The sequence below is a fragment of the Crocuta crocuta genome, unplaced genomic scaffold (assembly GCF_008692635.1).
Source record: "Crocuta crocuta isolate KB4526 unplaced genomic scaffold, BGI_CrCroc_1.0 scaffold73, whole genome shotgun sequence".
Classification (NCBI taxonomy): Eukaryota; Metazoa; Chordata; class Mammalia; order Carnivora; family Hyaenidae; genus Crocuta; species Crocuta crocuta.
The window spans coordinates 585748-597369 of NW_027529443.1; the positions used below are offsets into that span (position 1 = coordinate 585748).

Consider the following 11622-nt stretch of genomic DNA (forward strand, 5'->3'; position numbering starts at 1 on the left):
GGGAGGCAAGCAGAGTGGGGAGTGGGTAGAAAGCAGCAACTTCCCACTTCCATCCTCACCCCCTAGAAATACTCACTTCTGCCTGCTTGAGCTCCTCCCGGCTCACCTCCTCCAGTGAGGCTTCCAGGAATTTCATGGCATAACGCTCAATGGGGGTCAGCTATGGGAAGGAGAAATGGTAACGAACCTGGCAACCAAGGCCCGTCACCCTTGATTATTTTCACCAGAGAAGATAGGAGGAGGATCACAAGGTCCAGAGGAAGAAGTTGTGAAGGGTGAGGTTAAGAACTAGTAGGCCCAACACTGACCTGTTCCACAAGGGCAGCAATTTCCTGCTCAGCCCGGGACATCTCTTCATCCTCAGCCCCAGGCCGGCCAGCCTCCTCTCCCTCACCAGCAGGAAATCCATCATTCTCATTGAATTCTGCAAGCTCAGCCACCTGTTCAGCTTTGGCCTGGGTGGCCGCACGGATATCCTCTTCATCCTCTGCCCGACACAGTGCCTACAAGGATGTGGGGAAGCAAAAGCCATGAAAATTAAAGAACTTTACATCCTGTGGTTTGATTCTGGCAAAAATCTAAAACCAAGTTTACACCAAACCAGGTTTACAACAGAACTCAACTGCCTTTTGGGCCCTCAGAGTTATCAAAGCAATGCAGTATTCTACATAGGATGAAACAGCTTTGACCTGGTGGCCCACCAGTGACAAAGGAACTGTTTTTAGAAACCTCTAGGTCTGCTTCCTTTTCCATTCATGTCAGCCTTAGATCTCCTTAAAACAACAACAACAATAATAGTCCACAACAACAACAACAATAATCCCAGGCTACCTGGGCAGCTCAGTCGATTAAGTGGCTGACTTTGGCTCAGGTCATGATCTTGTAGTCCAGGAGTTCGAGCCCCCCACTGGGCTCTGCACAAACAGCATGGAGCCTGGGGCCTGCTTTGGATTCTGTGTCTCTCTCTTGTCCCCTTACCCTCTCTGCCCCTCCCCCGCTTGCACTCTGTCTCTCCCTCTCTCTCAAAAACAATTAAAAAAAAAGTGGGGGGGGAGGGGGAAGACGGGCATGGAGGAGGGCACTTGTGGGGATGAGCACTGGGTGTTATATGGAAACCAAGTTGACAATAAACTATTTGTATATTTAAAAAAAAAAAAAAAAGCAGTCCCAGGGCTGCCTGGACAGCCATCAGTAAGGGTCCAACTTGATTTTGGCTCAGGTTGTGATCGCACGGTTGTGAGACTGAACCCCAAGTTGGACTCCATGTTGGGCGTGGAGCCTGCTTAAGTCTCTGTCTCTTCCTTGCTCGTGCATGTGCACTCTTACTCAAGATAAATACATGAATTATAAAAACAAAAATAACTTTATAAAGCAGTCTCAGAGGCACACCTGGATGGCTCAGTTGGTTAAGTGTCGGACTCTTTTTTTATTCTGTTTATTGTTGAGAGAAACAGAGTGCAAGTGAGGGAGGGGCAGAGAGAGAGGGAGACAGAATGTGAAGCAGGCTCCACGCTCTGACCTGTCAGCACAGAGCCTGAAGCAGGGCTCAAACTCACAAGTTGGGAGATCATTACCTGAGCCGAAGTCGGATGCTTAACCAACTGAGCCACCCATGTGCCCCTGTCCAACTCTTGATTATAACTTAGGTCATGATCTCACGGTTTGTGAGCTCAAGCCCCACATTGGGCTCTGTGCTGATAGTACAGAATCTGCTTAGATTCTCTCTCTGCCCCTCCCACACTGGTGCTGTGTCTCTCAAAGTAAACTTAAAAAACAAAACAAAAAAAGAAAAACAAAACAAAACACAGCAGTCCCAGAAAGCTTTAAATACAAAAACTCCCTAATTCTTTGCATTGAGATCCATCTTGAACACAGTACCCACATCTTATCTTCCCCTTGATATGAATATCGAGGAAGCTCACACCAAAGTTACCAAGGGATGCAACCTAGAGTGTGCTCAGCAATGAGGGGAAGGCACTTGGTAGGGGAAAAAAAAAAAACAAAAAACCCCACATCATCTCCATGGTCTCTACCCTGTAGTTCTAAACATCTACTTCTGAAAAAAAAAAAAATACAAATGCCCAGCCCTTTGCCCCCCAAATCACAACTTAGTATATTTTGAGATGGGGTCCCAGGAATCAATCCTTTAAAAACCTCTCAGGGAGCCAAGCGGGTAGCACCTGGGTGGCTCAGTCAGTTGAGTGTCCAACTTTGGTCAGGTCATGATCTCATGATTTGTGAGTTCAACCCCCACATTGGGCTCTCTGCTGCAGGTGCAGATCCCACTTCCAATCCTCTTGTCTTCCTCTCTGGCCCTCCCCGACCCCTCTACTTGTATGTGTGCACTCTCTCAGAAATAAACAAACATTAAAAAAAAAAAAAAAAAGGGGGGGCGCCTGGGTGGCTTAGTCGGTTAAGCGTCCGACTTTCGCTTAGGTCATGATCTCCCGGTTCGTGGGTTCGAGCCCCGTGTCGGGCTCTGTGCTGACTGCCAGCTCAGAGCCTGGAGCCTATTTCACAGTCTGTATCTCCCTCTCTCTGACCCTCCCCTGCTCACGCTGTCTCTCTCTCTGTCTCCTAGAAATAAATAAAAATATTTAAAAAAAAAAAAAAACATATTGGGGCGCCTGGGTAGCTTAGTTGGTTAAGCGTCCGACTTTCGCTTAGGTCATGATCTCGCGGTTCGTGGGTTCGAGCCCCGTGTCGGGCTCTGTGCTGACTGCCAGTTCAGAGCCTGGAGCCTGTTTCAGTCTGTGACTCCCTCTCTCTCTGACCCTCCCCTGCTCACGCTGTCTCTCTCTTTCTCTCTCCTAGAAATAAATAAAACATTTAAAAAAACAACAATAACATATTAATGGGTGCCTGGATGGTGCTGTGGCTTAGGCATCTGACTCTTGGTTTTGGCTCAGGTCATGTTCTCAAGGTTTGTGAGATTGTGCCCCACGTCAGGCTCTGTGTGGACAGTGCAGAACTGGTTTGGGAGTCTCTGCCCCTCCCCTGCCTGCACAGGAGCACACTCTCTCAGAAGTAAATAAACATAAAGAAAAATTTTTTTAATATTAAAAAAAATAGTAACAAAAAATTTTAAAAGTATAAATTTCTTTCAGGGGTGACTGGCTGGTTCAGTCAGTAGAGCACGCAACTCTTAATCTCAAGTTTCAAGTCTTACATTCAAGTAGGCGTGAAGCCTACCTAAAAATAAATTATTTAAAAAATATATAAAAATAAATAACATAGTTTTTCAGGGTGCCTGACTGGTTCAGTTGGTGTAATGTGTTGACTCTTAATCTCAGGGTCATGAGTGCAAGCCCCATGTTGGGTGTTTTTTCTTAAAAAAAGAAAAATACAAAAACCAAAAAGCTTTCCAAGTGACTTTACTATGCATTGTTGTGTGAAAAATAAGAGGTTACATCACATAGAAAGCACTTCTTATATCCACTATGCCATTTCAACCTCAGTTACTTTCGTTTCATTAGCTTTCAAAAAGTGGTAAATGAGACTCAAAAGATTAAACAGACTTAACAAACACAATTGTTAAGAAGTACTGTTAGAATTCAAACTTATAACTGAGGATTCCAAAGCCTGTCTTTTTTCTACGAAATCTTGTGAACTGATAAGCAATCTACTACCATTCATCAAAGGCCAACAGTACGGGTGCCTGGGTGGCTTAGTTGGTTAAGCTTTTGATTTCAGCTCAGGTCATGATCTCACAGTTTCTGAGATTAAGCCCTGCATCAGGCTCTACACTGACAGCAAGAAGCCCGTTTGAGATTCTCTCTCCCCCTCTCTCTGCCCCTCCCCTGTTCACGTGTGTTCGCTTTCTCTCTTCTCAAAAATAAACAAACGTGGGGGCGCCTGGGTGGCTCAGTTGGTTGAGCATCCGACTTCGACTCAGGTCATGATCTCACAGTTCATGGCTTCATGCCCCGTGTTGGGTTCTGTGTTGACGGCTAGCTTAGAGCCTGGAGCCTGTTTCGGATTCTGTGTCTCCCTCTCTCTCTGACCCTCCCCTGTTCACACTCTCTCTCTCTCAGAAATAAATAAAACATTCAAAAAAAAATTTTTTTTAAATGAAAATAAAAAATAAACGTGTAAAAGAAAAAAAAGAAAGAAAAGGTCACCAGTAATCTGGGAAGCAACAAAAACGTCCTTTCCCCCTACAAAAGCTCAATGGACTGAGAGACAATATACATCATAACTACTGGCTCCACTTTAGAGACTGCCCACTCTTTTTTCACCTGCTCCAAGATATGGGTCTGCTTGTTAGCCACAGTCTCTTCCTCCTCTTCAGGGGCAGAGGGTACAGATGAGCCAGACGGCTCTTCCAGGGGCATATCAAACAGCTCTCGGATGGTCTGCTTTGGAGAGAACAGAGGAAAGAAGTGTCAGCAAATGGAATGCTGGGCCCAGGCCTACAACTATGAGATGACAGCTCTTAGATGTAATCAGAAGTGCCACTAGTAGAAGAGGCAGGTAGAGGCCAAAACATCCTCTTTAATAAGCAGGAGGAATTCTCTCCTCCGTGGACTGGAAGATCTTAGTACCTGTTTAAAATAGGCTGTGGTAAAGTTGCCTCCCTCAATGGCCATGTCTCCCAACATTCTCTTCTGATTTGCCTTTTTTAGGATGTTCTCCTCCACTGTCCGTTCACTGATAAGTCTAGGGAATGATAAAGGCATGTGTAAACAGCCAAATACATTAATAAAACCCTATCAGTAAAGAGGATGCAAGGTGAGGGGAGACTAGGCAATACCTGTAGATGTGGACATCTCGGGTCTGGCCAATTCGGTGACAGCGATCCTGGGCCTGAGCATCCATGGTGGGATTCCAGTCGCTGTCATAAAAAACAACAGTGTCTGCTCCTGTCAGGTTTACACCCACGCCTCCACTCCGAGTTGAAAGAATAAAGCAAAATATGCGTTTGTCTGCATTGAATCGTTCCATCAAAGCCTAGAGAAAAAGAAAAAAAATAACATTAGAAGACATATCCCCCAAAAACAGACCCAAGGCTTGGTGGGACCCCTTCTAGGAGACAGTAGCTAAGGTAAGCATTTAACGGCTGCAGATGCCTGGGTTACCTGTCTCTGCTCAACTCTAGTAGACCCATCCAGACGCAAGTAGAGGTGGCCATGGTAGGTGAGAAACTGTTCCAATACATCCAGCATTCGAGTCATCTGGGTGAATATGAGCACCCGGTGGCCCTCTGCCTTGAGCTGTCGCAATAGCACTGCCAATGTTTGCAGCTTTCCTAAAGAAATATGAAGGGGTACAAGGAACTTGCTATAAGCTGAAAAAGAAGAACACTTAGCACTGAAAGGCTTTAGCTGAAAGAAAATATAACCATTAGGTCAGAGTTTCAATTAGCCTAGGAGATCAAAAATATTTAACTTATTTTCTTCCCTTAAGGAGTCCCTTCTTTGGTCGGCTCCTTTCTTGGATCTAACTTCTCTGGGTCTAACCAGAGGTAGGATAACATACAGACCTATGGGGAAAAAAGGAAACTTCAATGGTGTATGAGCAGAAGATCCTTAGGTACTACACATTGAGTTATGCCAGCTGAAACACAAGACAGATTTATAGGACAGGAGTCAACACCACCAGCTGGCAGTCATGGCTTACATACAGGGATTGAAGAGCACTGAGATCAGACCATGGAGAGGGGATATTACAAGGTTATCTAGTTCAACCTCCCATCAAACACAAAAGTAACTTCCAATTAGTCATTCTGAACACTTTTAACAGACTTTCAATTAACCTACTCTAAATGGGTTCAAATGTTACAAAATTATTTTTTTACTAAAATATTTATTGAAAGGTGCCTGGGTGGCTCAGTCAGTTAAGCATCTGACTTCGGTTCAGATCATGATCTCACAGTCTGTGAGTTTGAGCCCCGCGTTGGGCTCTGTGCTGACAGCTCAGAGCCTGGAGCCCACTTTGGATTCTGTGTCTCCCTCTCTCTCTGCCCCTCCTCTGCTCATACTGCCTCTCTCGCCCTCAAAAATTAACACCTAAAACAATTTTTTAATAAAAAATATTTGAGTACATATTGATAAAAATTTTGTTGTCTTATATTCTAAGGCATTTAGGAAATTCCAAACATGTTACTACAGAAATAGGGGCGCCTGGGTGGCTCAAGTCCGTTAAGCATCCAACTCTCGATTTTGGCTCAGGTTGTGATCTCCCATTTTGTGGAGCTATGCACTGACAGAGAAGAGCTCGCTTGGGATTCTCTTTCTCTCCTCTCTCTCCCCCCCGCTTATGCTCTCTCTCTCAAAATAAATAGTTTAGGGGCGCCTGGGTGGCTCAGTCGGTTAAGCGTCTGACTTCAGCTCAGGTCATGATCTCACAGTACGTGGGTTCGAGCCCCGCGTCGGGCTCTGTGCTGACAGCTCAGAGCCTGGAGCCCGCTTCAGATTCTGTGTCTCCCTCTCTCTCTGCCCGTCCCCCACTGGCTCTGTCTCTGTCTCTCAAAATAAAATAAAGACATAAAAAAATTTACAAAATAAATAGTTTAAATAAAAACAAAAAACATCTCTGCAGCACTGTGGCAGAAATAATTCACTACTGTGTCCAAAAGACATTATTATTACTTAATGGAACCTGATTAAACACTGTGGACACTTGGCAGAAATCCCTTGATCCCAGGGAAGACAAGCCCCAATCCAACCCTAAAAGATAAATTATGACTGGTCTAAATAAGCCACAGTTCCTCTTTGTCATTTCTCCTTTTTTAGTCATTAATTTAGGGATGGTCAAATGGTCCAATTTAAGCCAGTAAGTTGTGAAGCACAGTCAATAGGGAGAACTTTCTCCTCAGCCCTCCCATCCCCCAAAAAGAGAAACTTGCTGAGGGTCTTTCATCTCCACCTTTGCTTCCTGCTCAAAGCACTGCTGTGCTCCCTGAAGTTATGGCAGCCATGGTAAGACCATAAAGAAACAAACGTGAGACTACAAAGATAAAAGCTAAGGATGATAGGCAAGGGAGAAAGATCAGAAGGTTCCTGGGTCCATGAAGACAACAGTAAGCTGAACCAGTCTTATACCACTATTCTCAGAATTTCTCAGTCTTGTGGTTTAAGCCACTATCGGTCATTTTTCTCTTAGTTGCAGTCAAAGGCATCCTAACCAAAGACAAGAAAAAAGTTCCTTGTATTTTCCCAAAATAAAACTTATTATTAACTATGCAGTCTTGTAAGTTCACACACCTATCCCCACGAATCTGAATACTCCATGTTGTACTATCTTATCTGCCACTGTATCCCAAATGGTTATTAAAATACAACAGATATTCACAAAATAATCACTGAATCAATGAATAAAGGAGTTAGCACACATTTTTCAACTTTCATCAAATTCATGAATGCCAAGAACATGTAAGGCTTACATAAGGCTTACATTTCTCATCTTACCTATAACCATAACCTGAACAACTGCCTAATGTTTAACAAAATCCACAAAGACCATACGTACAGCAGCCCTCTGATACAGCAGTCTTGCTACTGAAAGAGGGAAAAAGGTAAAGGGATCCTCATGGCCAATGAACTTACCACAATCATACTGGATGAGCCTCAAGTCAGGGAACTGGGTGCGCATGTTACACACAATACGGTGCAAGGGGCGAGCCCGGGGCCAGAGCTCACAGGCCAATTGTTCCTGGAAGGCTGCCTGACGTGGGGCCAGCCAAGGAGGTGGGTGGCAGGCATGCAGGGAAGGGGGAGGTGCCTCCACAGGAGGCATGACAAAGATGAACCTGTGAAGAAAGAAGGCAAGTGGTATAAAAGATGGAATTCTGAAAGACCCCAGAAGTGCACCTTCACCAGCCCTAGCCACTATATCCACTCAGAGGCCCCAAGACCCGCTTCCCATTAGCACTTAGCCCTGCCAACCTCTCAATGATTTCTGACAGCTGGTCTAGTCGTTGCTGGGGAAACAGTACAGCCTGGCGGGCAGCCTCGGTATAAGTCCAAAAGGTGGGGTGGCTGGGGCCAGGAGAACGAGGGCCGATGGGGCTGGCAACAGGTTGGGGCAGGGTACAGAAATCCAGGACTTCAGTCCCATACACAGGTGCCAGGGCCCCATGAGCCTCACTAAGTTGGAAAATCCGTTCCAGGCGTTCAGACCGCTGTCGCTTCCGCTTTTCCTCCAGAGAGTCCTGGGGATGAGGAAAAACGCGCACACACACACAGAAAAAGTAATCAGTGTCCTCATAGAAAACCTGACCATTCCTCCCAGAATTAAACATAATCTATGTAAACTGTAAGACCCAAAATTACATTGTGTTTTTAGTGGTTTTCCAAATTGTCAATAACAAGTGTTATACCTTTCATACTGTTAAATGAAGTAACTTCTCTGCAAGAAAAAAAAATCATCTTCCCTTGTATGCTACCAAAGCAGAATGCCTGAATATTCAAAATTAAGACCTGCATATACAACAAGCTTATAAAACAGAGGATTTCTGGGAATTTTCTTAAATAACTCTGCAACACTCAAGTTAATTTACCTTAAAACAATTATTAAAAGCGTTCCTCAAATTACTGACACACACAGAGTGGCTAATCAAATCCATGGCAGATTTTTGCCAAGGGCCAGACTGGAATCGGGTAGGATGGGAACTAATCAGACATTTAGGTATCATCCTAAGAGAGAAAAGGGGAGTGCCCTGGCAGATAGGAAATCTGTAGGACTTTGACCCAGTTCTTTCCCATCACTAGCACTTCCAGTTTCACAAGCTATGACAGAACTTTTTTCTGCAGCACTTACCACGTTTGTATGATTCTTTACTAATGCTTTCTATCCATAAAACATGTGTTTTCTATCCACATAAACATATTAATATGAAACATATTTGACCTTGCTCACTATTGTCACCCACTATCTGGCTCAGTTATCTGGCACCTACTAGGCTTTCAATAAATAGTTATTAGAATGAACAAATGAAGGAGGTTGGACCCTAGCAGACAGTCCTGAAAAAAAGTAGTGTCCCAAATGTCCCTTGACTATTCCCTTTAAACTCGACTTCTTGGCTCCTGGTGATCAAAGTGAAAAAGAAAGCATCCTAGCAGAACAGGCCAGGTCTCAAGAGTAGTAGCAAAGAAGAAAACAGTTGCAAATCACATTTCTGAAAAGCTATTTGTATCCAGAATATATAAAGGACTCTTTCAAATAAAAAAATAAAATAAAATAACCCAATTAAAAAGGGCAGAGGTGCGTGGCTGGCTTAGTTGACAGAGCATGTGACATTTGGTCTCAGGTTCCTGAGTTCAAACCCACAATGGGAATAGAGCTTATTTTGAAAAAATAAAAAAAATTATTAAAAATTAAAAAATAAGAATAGCAGTGCCTGAGTGGCTCAGTTGGTTAGCATCCCACTTTGGCTCAGGTCATGATCTTGCAGTTCATGAGTCCAAGCATCAGGCTCTGTGCCAACAGCTAAGAGCCTGGAGCCTGCTTCAAATTCTGTGTCTCTCCCTCTCTCTGCCTCTCCCTTGTCTACACTCTCCCTCTCAAATATAATCATTAAAAAAATTTTTTTTTAAATAAAGCAAAGAATCTGAATATATAACATTTCTTCAAAGAAGATATACAAATGGTCAACCACTAAAAAGATGCTCAGCATCATTAGCCATTAGGAAAACACAAATCAAATCAAAACCACAAGATACCACTTCACATCCACTAGGATAGCTGTAGTAAGTGTTGGCAAAATGTGGGGAACCTGAAGCCCTTACAGACTGCCAGTGGGAATGCAAAGTGGTACAGCTGCTTTGAAAAACAGTTTGGTAGTTCCTCAAACTATCTGACCCAGCAATTCTGTTCCTAGGCACATATCCAATAGAACTGAAAGCATATGAAAGACACAAAATCTTAAACATGAATGTTCATAGCAGTATTATTCATAAGAGCCAAAACGTAAAAATAATCCAAGTGTTCCCATCAATTGATAAATACACAGATTAAATATATATCCATACATTATTCAATAATAAAAGAATGAAGTATCAACATATGCTACAAGGTGGATGAACTTCAAAAACCTTTAAGCTAAATAAAAAAAGCCAGTCACAAAAAGCCATATACCATATACCATGTGATTCCAGAGGCAAATCTAAAGAGACAGAAAGACTAATGGTTGCCAAAGGTTAGGAGAGATGGAATGGCTGAAAGATGATGGCTAAGGACATGGGGTTTCTTTTCAGGAACATGCAAGTGTTTTAAAAAAAAATTTTTAATGTTTTATTTATTTCTGAGAGAGAGACAGCGTGAGCAGGGAAGGGTCAGAGAGAGAGGGAGACACAGAATCTGAAGCAGGCTCCAGGCTCTGAGCTGGCTGTCAGCACAGAGCCCGACGCGCGGCTCGAACGCACGAACCAGGAGATCATGACCTGAGCTGAAGTCGGATGCTTAACCGACTAAGCCACCCAGGCGCCCCCATGCAAATGTTTTAAAGTTGACTGCAGTGATGGTTGCATGTATGTGAATATACTAAAAGCCACTAGATTGTACGTTTCACATGGGTTAGCTGTAAGGTATGTGATCTTTATCTCAAACTGTTTGAAGAAAAAAGTGTTAAGGAGCTTCTACCTACTTGCAGAGCAACCAAAATTTAGCACAGACTATAGGGGTGCCACCCTTGGGCTAGAATCTAGCTCTTCTTTCAACGAGCCAGACCAACCTAGCAGCATTAGAAAAAGACAAAAGGTGGAGTCAGTGGCACTGATGGAGTGGGGGACTGGGGCTAAGGCAAAGAATGAGAAGCAGCTCTGAAAATAAAGGGAGAAGCACCTGGGTGACTCAGTTAAGCCTCTGACTTGGTTTCAGCTCAGGTCATGATCTCACGGTTTGTGAGTTCGAGCCCCACATCGGGCTCTGCGGTGAACAGCATAGAACCTGCTTGTGATTCTCTCTCTCTCCCTCTCTCTGTCCCTCTCCNAAGGCCTGGGACGATTCCCTAAATCTTTCTTCCCGTTAGTTCTTGCATTATTTACTCTCATTTGAACTGTAAATTGAACTTAACCAAACATATACAGAACCATATATGTAACAGAAAAAAAAAAAAAAAGCTACCACAAAACTCAGGAAAGGACAGGGAACAGTTCTTTTATTGTCCACTTAATTACCGTGGAAGTAAAAAAATATAAATACAAAAATGACCATCAGTCAGAGAATCATCTGTAGGAAACTGCATTCCGTGACTTTCCTCAGAAATTCAAATACTTAACAATCGCAACAGTTTTAGCAACCAAGAAAAGTCTTTCTCTGAGGAATGCCTCCTGTGCGGAGAGGAGAAAGCAATGGAATCAGCACATTTGAGTTCTCACAAGTCATGTAACCTTTATAACATCATTTAGTGGGCTAGTTTCTTCATCTGTAAAATGGGGCAAGTAGATGCCAACACTAACTCAAGAGTAAGCAAGAACCAAAGAGACCAATAGTAACAAGGCAGCTTTGAACATATCAGTAATTCAGCTGTAAAAGCACATTAAGGAGGCACCTGGGTATCTCAGGTGATTAGGAATCGGACTCTTGATTTCATCTCAGATCATGACCTCATGGTTTGTGAGTTCAGGCCCCTGCCATCAGCCTTTGTACTGACAGCGCAGAGCCTGCTTGGGATTCTCTCTC

General features: G+C 43.6%; 1 protein-coding gene across 6 annotated transcripts in view; it reads right to left on the reverse strand.

The window, feature by feature from the left end:
• Window positions 1–11622, reverse strand: part of SRCAP (Snf2 related CREBBP activator protein) — a 35296-nt gene that overhangs the window by 3124 nt on the left and 20550 nt on the right. For 5 of the 6 annotated variants that reach the window (XM_077760346.1, XM_077760345.1, XM_077760342.1 and 2 more), the window contains 8 exons: window positions 7887–8152; window positions 7548–7750; window positions 5079–5248; window positions 4754–4950; window positions 4545–4659; window positions 4239–4358; window positions 309–503; window positions 77–160 (listed from right to left, as the gene is read on the reverse strand). In XM_077760346.1, the coding sequence (XP_077616472.1) occupies window positions 77–160; window positions 309–503; window positions 4239–4358; window positions 4545–4659; window positions 4754–4950; window positions 5079–5248; window positions 7548–7750; window positions 7887–8152 (1350 nt within the window). The remainder of the gene's footprint in view (window positions 1–76; window positions 161–308; window positions 504–4238; window positions 4359–4544; window positions 4660–4753; window positions 4951–5078; window positions 5249–7547; window positions 7751–7886; window positions 8153–11622) is intronic. The other variant, XM_077760347.1, reaches the window with a different exon arrangement.